The sequence below is a fragment of the Pituophis catenifer genome, unplaced genomic scaffold (assembly GCF_029215685.1).
Source record: "Pituophis catenifer annectens isolate HBS135680 unplaced genomic scaffold, rPitCat1.0.hap2 SCAF_2, whole genome shotgun sequence".
Classification (NCBI taxonomy): Eukaryota; Metazoa; Chordata; class Lepidosauria; order Squamata; family Colubridae; genus Pituophis; species Pituophis catenifer.
Window position 1 is genome coordinate 121514868 of NW_027256882.1, and position 17294 is coordinate 121532161.

General features: G+C 37.9%; 1 protein-coding gene across 2 annotated transcripts in view; it reads right to left on the reverse strand.

Moving 5' to 3' along the window:
• PRKACA (protein kinase cAMP-activated catalytic subunit alpha) overlaps window positions 1-17294 on the reverse strand; it is a 58911-nt gene that overhangs the window by 41397 nt on the left and 220 nt on the right. The window contains exon 1 of one of the 2 annotated variants that reach the window (XM_070937405.1): window positions 14371-14736. The exons of the other annotated variant lie outside the window; for it this stretch is intronic. Within the exon in view, the coding sequence (XP_070793506.1) occupies window positions 14371-14560 (190 nt within the window). The 5' untranslated portion in view covers window positions 14561-14736. Of the gene's footprint in view, window positions 1-14370; window positions 14737-17294 lie in introns of those variants that run through there. 2 annotated transcript variants of the gene reach the window in all.

A 17294-nucleotide genomic window follows, 5' to 3' on the forward strand; every position in this document is an offset into this window, starting at 1 on the left:
TGACTGTTTGATAACTGTTTAGTTATGAGAGCCCTGAAAAAAAATGATTTATGGCCTATCCTTGCACTTATGACCATCGCACTCCTTCCCGTGGTCATGTGGCTCCAAGTTTGGCACTTGGCATCTAAAGACTAATGTTCAAAATCAGCCCTGATCGCTTACAACTTTATGGGCACCCCCACCATTGTTGTATATTTTTAAAGTCTTGTATACATTTTCATCATGATTCCGAAGTACAGATAGCCCTTGTTTAACAACCACTCATTCAGCAATGGCACTGAACAAGGGATGCTTACAATTGGTCTTTGGAGTTCCAGCCATAGTAGCATTCCCACAGTCAGATGATTGTGATCCAGGTGCTCATTCCCAGTTCATGGTTATGACATTGCACTGTCAAGCAGTTGCTATTTGTCGACTTTTTTGCCAGCTTCCAACAAACAACCAATGGGGAATCTGGCGGGAGGCTGCAAGTGGTGACCATGTGACATCCTCATGTAAAGATCTGCAGTAATTTGTTTAATGAAGGCAACTGGGAGTGCAGGAATTGCCATCTTGCTTAATAACTGCATTGCTTAGCAATGGCAATTCCAGTGCCAATTATGGTCTTTAATTGAGGACTACCTGTACAATTGTTAGGGCCAGCCCCATGACACATCGGGGTGAAGCCATCTGTTGGCCACCATTTGAGAGGTGGTGTTGAAGTGTGTTGGCTCATAATTATAGAGGGGAAGGAGACACATTTGGCCTCTACTTCAGGCAGCAATATATCTTGGATTGGCATTACATAGGTTTCTTGCTGGCCAAGTAGTCTTTCCTTGTACCAACTGAATACAGATTTCTGGGCAGCTATGAGTTGTCATGGTGGAAATTCTTTCTTCCAAGGATCTGACAGTCACTAAGCTTATTTTTTTTTTACAAACAACACAAAATGCCTCTGTTTGCATTCCTGTTTGGTAACCAAAATCAAATTAGTTGGATTTTTTCCCCCAATTTTGCTTTAAAGATTCTATTTTCTGTCCTGATCACTTTGAGAAAAAATGTCAGGTTTTATTTTTGTCATGTTTTATTCTCTCAACATTTTTTTTCCACCCAGTAAAATTTAATTGTCTAGTTTTTATAATTGTTAACAAAAAACATTTGCTTTTATTTAGCTGCTCTTCTTCCTACTTTAGTCATCATAGTTCATAATGCTAACAGTTCATAATTACTTTCTCTTAACTTGGAATAGTTTTTACAGTCTCAAACATTTCCTTCCTATTAGTCAGATTCTGATTTAAAAATAGCACACTCCAATTATTTCCTTAACTTTTTGAAAAATACATTTGTTCAGAACAAATAAGAGCTGTATTTATGCTCCATTAAAGAGAATTTCCAACAGATAAATCATTTCTGATAACAGATAATTTGTCTGAAATGCTATAGGGCCAGGATGGTGAACCTATGGCACACGTGCCACAGGTGGCATACAGTACCATATTGGTGGGCATGCAAGCTCAGCTCCGGACAGCTGATTTTCGGGCCTTCTGGGCCCACTGGAAGTCAGGAAACATGCTTTTTCCGGCCTCTGGAGGGCCTCCAGGGGTGTGGTGAAGGTCATTTTCACCCTCCCCAGGCTCCTAGAAAGGCTCAAGAGCCTGGGAGAGTGAAAAATGGGCCTACTGGGCCCACAGTGCCATTGTGTGCCAAAAGTGGGGGGGAGTGCAGGGGGGGGGTCGTGAGCGCATGTACGGGGGGGCATAGAATTAAGGGTGTGGGCACACAAGTGTGCAACCCCTCCCCGCACTCCCCCCACTTTTGGCACACGATGGGAAAAAGGTTAGCCATCTATAGGGTTTCCTGCCTAAGCAGAGGGTTGCACTAGAAGACCTCCAAGATCCCTTCCAACTCTGTTATTCTATTCCATTCCATTCTGCCCTAATGTTATGTGTTCTTAATATTCGTTTATAAGACTATTTTATCCCCAACGGGAAGAGATGTTAAATGGCTGGACACTATACATTTTACAATGACAGTTGAAAGAATTTATTTCCTAGTGACCATTTCTAGTTTCACAAACAGAATGAAGGCCAGCCAGATTACAATTTCCACAATTCATTCCGGCCCATCTAATTTGACTGAATAACTAGATGTTATTCAGAGCACAAGAACATTATGATCTGATTCTTATAATGCTATTTATTTCTCTTATAATTCGAGTTAAATTCCTACTTCCTACTGAACACTGCAGAAATCTACTTCATGCAGTACTTATGCAGTTGTCCACACTTCTCTTTAAATATATTATTTGATAGAAATCACAAATTATCAAATATTTCATTCATCTTGTAATTTATCTTTGTTTCAGTAAATTCCATTTCTAGTACTGTTGCCAAGGAACAGCTGTAACTTGGAAGGAACTATATTATCTAGTCTCCATTTCAGTGTTATTTTCAATCAAGCAAACCAACATTTTTATAGAATTTGAGAATCATATAGTTGGAAAGAACTTAAGAAGTCACCAAGCCTTTAGCAACTTATTCAAATTTCCCCTTTTTCAATATCAATAGACTGATTAATAGATTAAGACAGTTTAACAAAATTATTTCCCCCTTATTACACAATCTACAATTGTTTTAGAGCAGTGGTTGTCAACCTTCCTAATGCCGCGACCCTTTAATACAGTTCCTCATGTTGTGGTGACCCCCAACCAAGGGTGGGTTCTAAATTTTTTTACTACTGGTTCTGTGGGCGTGGCTTATTTTGTGGGTGTGGCTTGGAGGTCATGTGACTGGGTGGGTGTGGCTAGCTGGTCATGTGACCGGGTGGCCATGGCTATATGTATAGGGACTACTCAGAGGGCTGAAAAAAGTCATTTCTGACAGGTCCTCGCACTTTTGACTGGTCCTCACACTTATGACCATCCTCACATTTATGCCTGTGCAGCATTCTTAACAACCATGTCACTCATTTCACAACTGCTTCTCTTCAACATGGTATAAGATAGGGCAAAAAACGTAAAATGTGAGGACAGTCGTAAATTCGAGGACTGGTCAAAAGCGCGAGGACCAGTTAAAAATAACTTTTTCAGCCCTCTGAGTAGTCCCTGTGCCCAAAAGGACTACCCAGAGGGCTGAAAAATGTGATTTCTGACAGGTCCTCGCACTTTTGACCGGTCTTCGCAGTTATGACTGGTCATCATTTATGCCCATTGTACCATTCTTAACAACCGTGTCACTCGTTTCACAACTGCTTCTCTTCACCATGGTGACAAGATAGCGCTAATACGTAAATTGTGAGGACAGTCGTAAGTTCGAGGACTGGTCAAAAGTGCGAGGACCAGTCAAAAATAACTTTTTCAGCCCTCTGAGTAGTCCATATGCATAAAAGGATACAGCAATAGAGAGGGATGAAGGAAGGGAAGGGAAATTAGAGTAGGAGTGAAGGTAAGAGAAGGAGGAAGAGAGGAGGAGAAAGAGAAAGAAAGAGGAAGTAGGGAGAAGAAGAAGAGGGGGGGAAGAGAAAGTAAGTAAGAAAGAAAAGACAGAGGTGGTAGGTTTGAGGAGAAAGATTGCTGTACAATAAAAAAGATGAAAGAGAAGAAAGCCAACCCCAAACAAATATTAAGATATTAAGATAAAGAATGAATTGTTAAACTTTAAAGAATAAAAGAGAACAAATAGCAATAAATAGCAATAATTAGAAACACACATACACACATACAACGTATTTTCTTCGAACAGAGTATTTGGCCGGTTCACAAATTTAAACAGTTGTAGGAGGTTAGCACCCACCCCTTTCCTAGAAGAATGAAATATTTTGGGAAATATTAAAAAGGCAGAATATTATATTTCCCTACCTGGATGAAAAATGAAGAAGCATATTTTACAGACAAAGCAGCTCCCACCTTCCTGCCCCCCACCCTTTGTTAATGGGCCAGAGGCAGAAAGTCAATCCTTTGTCAAAGGACATTTGCAACACAATAGCAACAGAAACTAACACAATGGGCCCCATCAAGCCATGTGATCCTGTCCACCATTAAACCATCTTTCCAAGCAGTCTCCATGTTTCCAGTGTCTTTTTCCCCACTTGGAGCAGTACCCAGAAGGATATTTCTTCCAACACAGTATTTAGTCATTTCAATTAAATTTACAATTTCTATATTTCCTTTTTACCATATTTATTCCTCATCTATTTTTTAAAAAAAACAATATTACCCTTCATCCTCATCTCTAATCTTAATCAAATTCAATTTTTCCCTTCTATTCTATATTATACCCCTTTGCATTGTCATCTCTTTTAATATCCATCCTCACATTGATTAATTATGTAATACAGTTGTTTAATACAAATTCAACATTTTAATATAAATCAATTAGTTATAAAACTATCTTTTTTGTATATTAATCAATATGAACATGAATATTCCAATTATTTCCATGCAATCCAATTTCTTACACATCAATTAATTATATTTACCAATAATAATAAACCAAATAATTTCCCCCATATATTCCTCCAAACCACAACTTAACCAATTAATAGTATCTCGATTATTACAATTCTCTAGTTAAATAGAGCTTTTTTTCTTTTGTGTTTTAAAATCTTGGAACTTTCCTCTTTTGCCCTAAATTTCCCATTGTTTGCAGTTTTGCACCTACCTTTTTTGGTGAGGAAAAAGAAAAAGAAACCTCTCTGCCTCATTTTGTCACGTTGCAGCTAAGACCCTGCTTTCGCTTTCTCTTTTCAGTATAGCTAGGGGAAAAACCTTGCTCCAGGAATTTACCTCTTTGCAGCTAGCTCTTTGAAGCCCCGCGGCAAGAATTTAAAGTTTTTTTCCCTCTAGCCACCAGCTGGGACTCCGGAGCAGCAATAGATTGGGAGTGGGCGGGGTAAGCGAACGGCGACCGGGCGATCCAGCAGAGGCAGAGGGTGAGTGAAGGCGGGGGGGGGCGAGAGAGGGCTTTGGCGACCCCTGGGAAATGGCCGTTCGACCCCCAAAGGGGTCGCGACCCCCAGGTTGAGAACCGCTGTTTTAGAGTCTTTTCAAAGTTTCCTGTTTCTTTTCTATATCTTTCCTTTTAAATCCGTATTGCATCAGTCTCCGTCTTCTCCACAATACTATCTCTAAATCCTTCGGTTTATTCTTGTTGTCTTCTATTTTCTTCTGTGCCTCTTCTTTATTCTCTACTCAATACAATCTTCCTTTTGAGTCCAAGATTATAAATCCATAGCTATCCACCAAAATATCCGTAAATTTATTTGTGTTTTCTGTCCTTATTCCGCCCTTAGTCTGCCATTTCTACAGTCACTAGTCTCTATATTAGTTCTTATAATCTTGTTTAAACCAGTATTTATGAGTCTCTTGCTCTATTTCCGCTGAATCCCCTTCGATGTCTCCTTTCCTTTTCATGCCCTCTCCACTTTCCTTTTTGCAATAAGCCTTTGGCTCCAATCTGAGTTTCTCTCCATTACTTTGTATCCACTTTATGGGATCTTCTTTTCTATTGCACTAACCTCTCTGCACGATCCTCTCTCCATCTTGCGCTCTTTCCTCTCCGTCACCGCCTTTTCTTTTTCTCTGCGTCTCTCTCTCCTCTCGTGTCTCCGCTCAACCAGATTCCGCCTTTCCTTTTTCTGACTCTTTCACGACCACCATCTGATGCTGATTTCACTTTTTCGCTTTGTCACTGTGCAGCCATCACTCTTGGTCTGCCTTGAAGATGAACTCTTTCCCCGCCGGATTTAAGGGGTTCGGTCTTGTCCTCCAGGACGATAGCAGGTGGTCTGAAGTCTTCCGACCTTCCCCTTTTGTTTTTTGATCTCTCCAGGATCAGAAATGCCCTTAAAGGGCTCCTTATCAGGGATAAATTGGGATTTTCGGGAGTGACAGATTGCACCCTCACCCACTTTGCTCTGACGTCACCGCCGAATGCCTCCTAGATGACTAGCCAGCCTCTGTTTGAAACTTCGAATGCAGGGAAAGGAATCACAGTATGCAGTAACCTATTCCACAATATCTAGGATTCAATTCTGAATAGGAGCTATTATTACCATATGACTTCTCAGGCTGTATTTCTTTAACAACTTTAGTGATAAATTTGATAGCAGTGACAATGGTATTAAAAAGTAATCCAGCAGTGATGAACTTCTGTAATTTCTCCAGGACTTTATATCTGAGCTCAAAATACAATCTTTAAATGTTAAAACAGTTTTCTTCTACCTAGATTTACTCACACCATCTTATTACTTCTTCCACAGTAGTGATAGCATTGTCTTACTGCTTCTTTTCTCTCTCTTAAGAGTTGACCAATTTTTTGTCTCTTCTCTTACCTTTCACATTTCTTTCAGATACATTATGCATACCATTACAGATAGTGTTGTAACACTATGGGGCTTTCAAGTAGCCAAATGCAAAAACTCTGCTGGTTTGCTTAGTTTTGCAAAGAGATTGTCAATTGCAAGAACCTTTGAGTCAAAGACTGAAGCAAGTTATTTTTTTCACTTCACTTTTATGTATGTGTTGAGCTGCAGTAAAAATATTGCTGTTGCTTCTTATCATAGTTCTGTAGTTGTTTGTGAAGGCAGGATGCAAACAATACATTTAAATATATCTTGCATTATTTGCAATATGAAATCTTTTTTTTTTCTTTAAATGTCACCCGTTGACCAATTTTTTGTATATAGTATTCAGATTGCCACCCATCAGTTTTTGTGGCTCCAGGGAGCAAGGACTCATTTCAAGTGTCCACTGTTCTTATGGTGGAATATTCTTGTATGAATACAACCTGCTCAAAGTTATTCTGTTGGAAAATACTGAGTGCGGCTGTTTTGTTTTGTTTCAAATTCAGAACAAAATGATTCTTTCATGCATTTTCTATTAAATACTGTTTTCAATGTAAACATAAAAAGCAACAAGCAAAGAAACCATACTATAAAGTATGGGGCTTTATAGATGCAGAAAAGCACATGCTGGATTTATTATTTTGTTCACATAGAGCTAGTGATTGGAAAAGTTAATGTCTCTACTATTATTGACAGATCACTCTCTGCTCAGTTTGAGATTAGTGGTGAGTATAAGACTCTGCAGAAAATGGCTAAAATATTCCAGCGCCAATCAGATAGGTTCAAATGGCTTCCCACTTTGTCAGAGATACTACTGTCATTCTAGCTAATCTATGGAATACAAAATTAACCCAAAAGATGAATCCAGAAAGTTTCCTAACAAAAAGCTTGACGTTTTTCTTGAAACTCTAATTTTCAAATATTCTGCAACTCCAAATGCTTTGACCAAATTGTTTAAATTTCTTTGTCCACTACAATGGTTTTCAATACCAACTATCATCATTCTTAGTATTAGAATAGTCTTCTTCTGGATTACCGGGTATTTTTTTTTTTTGGATATTGTTTTACTGTTATTTCAATCATTTCTGCTAAGCTTTGTTCAGAAGATAATACTGGGAGACTACTGTTCAATACAAGGCCACTGATCTACAGTGTCTCGTATTTATATGAAACTATTCAGAAAGGTATTCTATTGAGAGTATGAGAGTATCCTCAGAATAATCATGATACTCAGCTCTACTGCTCTTTACCATTTGATTTCAAAGATGTATTCTGAAATTCAGTAACTGTCATCTAAAACCCTGAGTAAGATTAAATTAAAAGAAATAGTTAGGAAACTAGAACCAGGGATAGAGAGTTTATAGCCAATTTTATGCAATGCTCGCTGAAAAAAACAATTCAGTGGACTGAGAGTGCTCCATGATCTTCAGCTGCCAGTGAAAACTAGGGAATTCATACTTCCTCAGAAGTTGCATCTAGACTTAGAGCATTTAGAAAATCTGTAACATGTCTTTCCTACGCTTTTAAATATTAATTCAATTTAGAGTAGTATTTTTAAAATGTTTCCATTGTTCCCTAATTTTCTCTGCTGATCAAGAGCTTATCTCAGCAGAAAGGAAGGTATATTTCAAATAAGTAAATGAACAAATACTGTAAATTTTTTTTAAATAAAAGTTTAACATTATTTTGAAAGAATTCAGCTCATGAACCAGGAACAGCCCCTTCCTGTTACAATTTTCCATGCTTGGTGCAAATCTAATATATTATGTAAGGGGTTAATTAAATCCGGTATTTATAAACTTCAGCTGGTTCCATACCCAGTGACAAGTTTTCTAAACCTATTTTGTTTGTGATAAAAGTCTGTCAAAACTGACTTCCAGTTTGTTTCCAAGTGCAAAGGCCATAAATAGAGAGGGAAATGCATAGAGTGAAGCAATGCCATGTAATACAGATGCAAACTGCAATAACTTCAGATTTGTTGTGTTAAAACAATCACTGAAAATTTGCCAGGAATGGTTAATACTTGAATATGTACCATAGTAACATAATTTTGTCAGTATGTTTGGAAGTTCATCTACAAGGGAAGAAGATTGCATACAACTGCCAACTTGCCCAGGGCCAGTATTGGCCAGCAGGCTCGGCCCAAGAACAGAAGAACTGATTCTGAAATAAATCTCTAAGAACCCCAGAATTTCGTCATATGACCAACAAGACAGTTCTTGTCAGTATTGGTGAGAAAGAACATTGAGTCTACCTTTAGAAAGAAGTTAGATATCATATCCTCTTCAGACAAACTATTGCTTAAAAATTGTAGACCTAGCTATATCATTTCCCTGACTGCCTCTTTTTAAAAGTCACTTTTTGATTTATATAATCATAGTTTACATTGGAACTAACAAACGGTGTCATAAAAGGATCACCTAAACCAGTATGTCAAGTTTATCACAATAAAGTAATCCATGGAAGCCCAACAGCCACTCTAAAGATTAATGTTATGACCCTGTGAATCCAATAGAACACAGAAAGCAAAACCTGAGAATAAAAATTAACGCAATGTATTTGTTAGAAATACTATTCAAATTAGTATTTTCATTATTGCTTCAAGTTAAATGAGTAAGATGGGTAACATCTGGCCATCATGCAGTCCTAACTGCTTTTTTGCAGCTGAATAATTACAGCACAATTTTCTTTCAGAGCCAGTGAAGTAATAAATGAATTAAACCTCCAATAGGCTTAACATATATATTTTTATTTTTAAAACATCAAAAAAAATGGAAAAGGCAAGAAATTCACCTAGGCCCATCAATAATATGATTGCAATTTCTTCTGGTTCTCAACCACCAATGTTACATATTAAACAAATTAATATGTTAAGACCAGAGAAGTCAGAAAAGCTTGGAATTCTTCAAACTAGAATCTTTGTTGTATTGATAGGTTATTTTAATTTCAAATATTTTTGCTGTCTATGAAACTACTGTACCCTCAATTTGTAATAGTGAATTACTATCTTTGAAACCCTCAGCCATGATACAGCAGCTTCATAAAAAATGAAGGACAGGGCAATTTTCTCAAAGGAATAGCACATAGTGACCCTAATAGATTTAAGAATAGAATTAGCGTCCATGTCTTCAACACCATAGTCTCAATTGACACCACAGTCTCAATTGGAATCCTCAACACCACAGTCTCAATTGGAATTTGGCTCAGAATCAGCTAACAAGCAGAGTAAAATATCACTTTTATGCAGTTTTAATGAAAGAACTTCCTTAAATTAAGCTCAACAATTGGTGATTAAATGAACTTGTCAGTATTGTTTCTTGGTACCAGATGGGAAAGATTCACCATTGTTTTTAATGGGGTTTTTTTGGAGGACTAATTAAAGTATTAACCAAATCCAATTCTGCTCATCCTTTCAAAAGTTGAACAGATACTGTTAAATGCTGTGACCTCTAGTTTACTTCTAGGTACAAAAGCCACACAGCTTTTGTAGCTAGAAGGGAGAATCCATACAGAAACGCCACTTTTGTAGCTTGAGGGGAGAGTGCCGCACAGAAACGTCACCCCTTCTCCCTTTCTATTGCTGGGCGATCCTGTGCGAAGAAGGGGACTAGCAGAGAGGGGAGAGTGCGAGGTTATTGCTTCTGGGATGAGGGGACCCAGGACACTTTTGGGTCTGGCTCACTTGGCTTTCCTTCCTCTTGCAGCCAGTTTTTTGGGGGCTGTTTTCAGGCCATTTTTCGGGATGTTTTCAAGCTGTTTTTTGGATCATTTTCAGGCTGTCTTTTGGACCGATTTTGGGCCGGATTTTGCCCCCAAAATGGCCTGGTTTTTTAGCATTTATCAGGCTGTTTTCAGGGCCGATTTTGGATGGAATAACGGCATGAAACGGCCTGAAAATAGGCAGGGGCAGGGACAACCAGTGGTCCAATTTGCCAGTTCTCTGAACTGTGCAGAATCGGAACAACTGGTTCAGGCAAACTGGTCCTAAACGGCAGCAGCCCACCTCTGAATTTTTTTCTGTATTACTGCATTACCCTGGAAATTACATGGGATTTTTCCCCCTTCCCATCTGAAGAGACCTGTTAAATTATAAAATGGCTGAAGAGAAGAAGGGGGAGAGCTTTAAAATGGCTACATTTTTTCCCAGTCAGATATTTTTCTAGCTCTCTCTTTGCTCTCCCATTTCCAAACAAATACATTTATTTATAAATTTATCAACATTTGTCTTTTTATTGCTCAACCTATTTTATCTGTTTTACCCTCTGACTTTTTGACTTATTTTCATATCTTTTTATATTGTAATTTTATGTACTTGCCATTTTCACTTCATTGCTAGTTAGCTTAAGTTTGTATGCAGAATACAAAACGGGAATAAAAAGTATGAACGTATATAAAAAACATTTCGGAAGCGGTAGAACACAACTTCCAAGATCTGCAAGTGGCATCGCATATCGCCCAGAGGCTACCATATGACAAAAAATTATGCATTGTAAAGATTGCTTGGAGGTGGAAGATACTTCCAATATAATTTACTGGATTCCCTGTATGGATTGCCTCTGTGACTATGTAGGACAGACAGGGAGGAAGCTAACCACCAGGCTGCAAGAACACAAATGAGCAGTCAGATGAGGAGATCTGAACTCACTGAACTCACATTACAATGAACAATGTATTGAATGACATACATTCAATGTTGTAGCTACTAAGATTGTTGAACGAGCAGGTACAAAAACAGCCAGGGAAGTGATTGAAGCCTGGGAAATGGGCCCCTCATCGGTTAACAGGAATGCTGATTTACCACCAGCTTATCAAATACTGAGGAGGTGAGGATTTGGAAGCAGAAGAAAACAACCAATGACTTAATAGCCAGCTATCAACCCCCCCAATCAACAACTAAAAAGCCACATACAACCGGGCAACATATAAATACCACACACAGAGTAGTCCAAAGCACATACTCTACTAGACAGAAATTCCCTGAAGATGGGCTCCAGCATGAGTTTAAAAGCTCGGAAGACTAAACCTCTGGTACCAGTGACTGAACCAGATTGGATCCTGCAACATTATCCACATACTGTATATTTGCCTTCATTTGTAATAAAATATATATTTTAGGAATGTAGAAAATCCATACTGCACCAAAACAATGATGTACAATAAGCCTTTGCAAAAGCAAAGATAGACTGGTTATCCAATTAGTCACAGAGGGGCTAATGAAACCTACAGTTTAATGGGAAAAGGTTCTAGGAAAGAAATCTAAAAAAATATTTGAATTGCTTATACCCATGTCCCCTAATGCTGCCAATCATGAACTTCAATTTTCAGAACTTCTATTCAAATATTCTCCACGCATCTAGAAGTTACCAAGTTGGGAAACAACGCTAGCTTAAACATTGGAACATAAATTATATTACAAGTTATTGAGGAAACAGATCATACTTCACTGTGATAACTTTTCATAAAAGTGTTGTATTAGTTGCTTCGTGCAACTTTCTCCTATAATCTTCTTAAAAGATTTGGAATATACAGTAGTTCTCATTTAACATCCACTTGTTCAGTGATAGCGCCAAACAAGGGGATACTTACAATACTTTCTTATAGTTGTGGCCAGCACTTTCTCCTATGGTCATGTGATTGCTATTTATAACATTCAGTGCTCGCTTCCAGTAGGTAAAGTCAATGGGGAAGCTGGCAGGAGGTTGCAAATGGCAATCATGTGCCCGCAAGAAGCTGTGACCATGTGGTATTCACCTAACAATGGCAACTGGATGGCCAGAACTGCCACTATAAATCAGTGCCATCACATCATGTCATGCCTTATGACTTTGTCACTTAGCAACATAGTTTTCAGTTCCAAATACTGTACAGGGCTACCTGTACAATCTTATTTTCTGTCATGACACCCATCTTTGGAACATCCACCCAACGGAAGATTGGATTGGCCCCAACCTTGCTGGCTTTTTGTAAGGTCTTAAAGACATGATTACGTTAAGGTTTAAGGTTTAGGTTTATTTGGATTTATATATATATAAATGTATAAATTATAGCATACACTGCAATAGTTACATTGAGTTGTTGGCTGTTTTATTTTCTACCTAGGCTGTCAATTATGTGTATATTGTTTTAATTGATGTATGCTTTATGGTGTTTTAACTGTTGTTTACCCATCCATGAGTGCATTAGAGATGGGCAGCCATATAAATTAATCAAATAATAAATAAATAAATTTAAAGCTAGATTTATAGAGTGCAAGATGTGCCAACAAATAAAGAAAAATTTTTTCAAGCTCACTGAATGGACTTCTGAAAAACCAACATATTTCCACAAGGCTTATCAGAACCAATCAGATATAGTATCACATTCTTCTCAAGAGAGAATAATAGACTCAGTTGAGGGAACTTACAGTGAATTTGAGAACCAAAAAGTAAAAAAAAAAGTATTGCACTTCTTTAGCCATATAAATGAGCAATGAAGGTAAAAATTATCTCAGAATGCACACAGAAATCACTTTTTTAATTCATATCCCTAGATTCAATAAGATCTTATTCCTGGATCTTTTGCCTCATATGACCTCCTCCCTTTCTGAACCTGCTGTTCATGAACAACAGGCTCAAATGCAGGAAGGAGTAGGTACCAATGCCAAAAGATTAAAGGATCAAGACATCTGGCATCAGATGTTCTGTAAGCTTTGTTTTAAACTAGTGGCAATAAAAAAATCTGATAGGGACAATTTTGTTTTAACATGTTTGAGCATCGAAGTTTGCATTCACTCCTTCCTACATAAAGGAGTCAATGAATAAGGTATAGGCATTGGAAGACCTTGTACCAGTGGTGGGTTGCCCCCGGTTTGCACTGGTTCTATAGAACTGGTAGTAAAACCGGAGGGAGGGTCCGCCCACTGATCCTGATGTCATGAAAATGCTTCTGCGCATGTGCAGAATGCGCATGCGTGCACAAAGCGAGCGCGTGCAGAACCGGTAGTAATGGTAAGTAGAACCCACCTCTGCCTTGAACCTACTACTATCCCATCATCTGAGATAGGCTACTCTAGAAATCAAGACTGAGCCAATGAGATAAATGAAGTACAATTTCAAACAAAATCAAATAAAAATTGTAATTCAAGTCACGGATTACAAAGGAAACAATAAAAACACCATCAAGACTATGTCTCTATGGTGTTTCATCTGCCTTGAACTAAAATTGCTATATCAAAAAGTCAGAATAGGTACTCAGATTGAAACACAATGAAGTGCTTACTTTTTGCTACTTAAAAGTGGTTTGTCTGCCAATGAATGGAAAATAACCAGAAACACGCATTATTCTCAGATACATATTAACATAAGCCAGAGGCCATTATAGAATTGCTAAATCGTTGACTGGGAGCAAGTGGAAGTAGAAATACAAAAAGCAAATATACTTTTTCACCCATATGCCCATTCTCCAAAGCATTACTTGACAGAGAAAATTTAGGTTAGAAAACGGTATATGAAACAGAGTTCCATATTTGTTTTCTTGTCATAGCAATGTATAAGCGGCTTATCACCTCTGCATGGAGATACGTATTTGGGGCCTGTCTTCCATTTTCCACGTGGCAAGTTATTTATATATTTATCTGAATCACATTTTCATATTCCAAGCAGATTACACGTAGAGTATTGGATCAATAACAGTTAGGTTCTAGTAACAGGATGGCCAAATTTGAGCAAACGAATCCTGTAGATTTTAGAATAAAATGCTACACAACAATAAGCTCTAGTGTTATTAAGTAACCTACCTACCTTTAAAAACTGGGTAATTTGATATAATGAGGTGGTTCCGTATTTAAATCCAGAATGGCCTCCACAGTAGTGCTATCCATATTTATGGGCTAGACTGGGAGAGATCAGAGGCCTGTTTTAATGTTCTGCTCCACACTCAGGCATTAATACCTTCACATGTCATTATTAAAGAGCAGCAACATCTCTAAAGCTTCATTTGAGGAGCAGAGCTGTTGGAAACTCTGCATCCATTCCCACTCCCTTGGAAATCATGCTCAGTTTGTCAACTCACTTTGCTTATTCCAGGCAGCAGTATGCTCTGATTCAAAGACAGCCTCTCCAGAGCTTGGTGCTCCTGCATCACTCCATGGCCCCCAGTAAAAGATCCGCCCTGCAAGATTCTCCAGTTTCTGTAGCGCTGACATTTTACTCCCGTTGTTCTTGTTGGAGTCTTGACTATTTATTTCAGCTCCATAGCTCATGTTTCTCTTAATTTTATCAGTAATTCTTTTGTCATTCCCGGTCTGCTCTCAGAGCAAACACAATCAGGCAAGCTCAGTCAGGATTTAGGAGAGCGCTTTCTTTGATCATTGCTATTTACCCACTGGTAGAGGCAAGCAGGGTGTTTTTCCTGTCCCAAAATGTGAAGTGGAGGCTAAAGGAAGCAACTGGAGAGCAGACACACTTCCAGCAAAGCTCTTTACATTCCCCCTCAGCTGACTGATACAGACATTTGGCTTGAACTGATCGCTCTCAACTTCTAACAAGGACAGAATTTCCAACAAACCCACCTCCTTGGACAAAAGCACTCATCTCAGTTCAGCAACAGCTACATAGCTCTCCAGGGCAATCATCCATAAACAAGCCAGATTTTCCCAACCCCCACTATGCCCACAAAGGCTCCACGATAGTCCATTCCATGTTGGAAGCTTGATCAGTTATACAGCTAGTTAGAGGGAGAGCGGCAGACAGATTTGATTAATACAGAAAAAGGGAGGTCTGCCAGATCGAGGGTAGCAAAGGCCATGCAATAAGGCTTAAAATAGCTCAGAGATTCTTTGTATCTCATTTGCTCTCAGAGTTGAAGGCAGGGCAAATAAGGATCTCATCAGGTAGGGAAGTCTCATTTTAAAAAAATATACGTTAATTCTTTAACAGCAACTAATTTCACAGAGATATTTAAATAATAATAGCAGCCCCAAACAAAGAACTGGTGCAGTAGATGGAACAAAACCTGGTGCAGCCCATAAGATACAAGTACAAATTAAGAGACTGCCCAAGGTCATATTTCTTTGGGCGCTCTACATTCTAGAGATGGAAATTTCCTTTTCTAAATGCTAAATTTAAATGTAAAGAGCTTAACTGCAGTAGTGCTAACCACAACTTTTGGAGTATCTAAGCAATTCCCAAGAATTTACAAGGAATTAAATAGAAGTATCTATCTCTAATGTATGTATGTATCTCTAATCCAGAATACGCCAACAACTAATCAAATATAAGCCACTGTCCTACTTTTGAAATTAACCCCAAGCTTTAAAAATCATGCTTAAATAAAGTCATCCATAAAAGAGAAAAATGGGTGGGAGAGGAAGGGAGAGAAAAAGATAAAGTATAAGGCAGGTGTCCCTTTCTAAAAAAAGGCTTACCAATAAGATTCAGATTAAAGATGATAATTAAATATGACAGTAGAAATCTGAAGACCAAACTGATTAAAGGGCCAGGAAGAAGTCATTACTTTAGCCCTCTGAAGTTACGTAAGATATAACTGACCAGCCGACCAAACAAATATATCCACAGAAAAAGTTGGGTCCAAAACTGGAAACTGAATTCAGAGTCACCTTCCCATGTATTTTGAGGACTGCTGGGTTTAGAATCCATATTACCACCTCCAGATTACAGAGAGTTAACACACAGTTGATCCAGATTCAGGCTGCAAGATCGGTTCTTCCAATATAGGATAACCCCATCATCTCCAACACAGAATTAGTTTGTAATTTTAAAAAACTGCATGGCAAGGCTGCACTTCTTGACAAGGATAGCATGCAGAATGGCAGAGTAGTTTTGCTCTACTGTTTCAGAAAAAAACCCCAAAGGAACAGCCTCGAAGCAAGAAGTGGCTGGGCATGATGCCAACTTTGTTCAAAGAGTTTAAAGGAACAGACACCCAATTTCAGATCTTTACAAACAGACTTAGTTTACAACTGCAAGAGGAAATTTTATACAGTACATCCCAATCATTTTACTATAGGGAATAGGCAAACTGCAGAACGCAAGTCTCCCCAGCAATATCTACACAGCCATAGGCCAAACTACAGATCTAATTACTAACTAACTAATACAAACTAACTAATTCTGACAGGAGAGAGATAGTTGCAAAATTTTGTTTATGGACTAGTGATTAGAGTAACCAAGTAAGATGATCAAAAAACATGACATGGCTAGAAAATACTTTAAAGTTATACGTGTTAGCAAGCAGTTTCTGGAAATCTTTGTGGCTTGTTTCAACATTGACAGAAATACAAAAATTTCAAAATATTATTAATATCCATTAGATTATATAATGAAGTATCTTGATAAAATTATTATAAACTGCAAAGCAGATTTAACATATATGTAGTCAAGTATGTAAAATAAGGGAACAACTAATTCCTTTCTTAGAATTTGATGTACATGCAGGAAGAGAATTCAAGTGTGGATAAACAACAGAAGATACACGTTTCTTAGCTGAAAGAATTAGAAATCTTAATTGGTTGTATTAAAAGAAATGGATTCTCACTTCCAAAAAAAAGGGTTAAAATTGTACAGGTGAAATTTCATTAGTTTTTTAAAAAAATTCTGTATATTCTTGGAAGGTAAATCTTTGGTGGATTCAGCACAAAAGCTCAAAATATTTTTCTAATGATCATGCTGGAATGAATATATTGAGCTAGAACAGCAGAAAGCAATGGTTGTATAAGTCAAGAAGTGGGACACAAGTAGGACAAACAGAATAATAATCCTTAAAAAGCTTTGCTTTCTCAGCAAGTCTCTGATTTCCCATGCTTCTAGAGGGTTATTTTATTTTATCACTCTAGCTATGGATATACAAGAAGACTAGCAAGAATCTACCTAGAGAAAGGCTACTTAAACTGGAATAACTATAATCAGTTTGGGAGGAAATCAAAAATATCTCTTTCCTATACCATTACCAAGTATGGGTACATGCAAACTCTAATC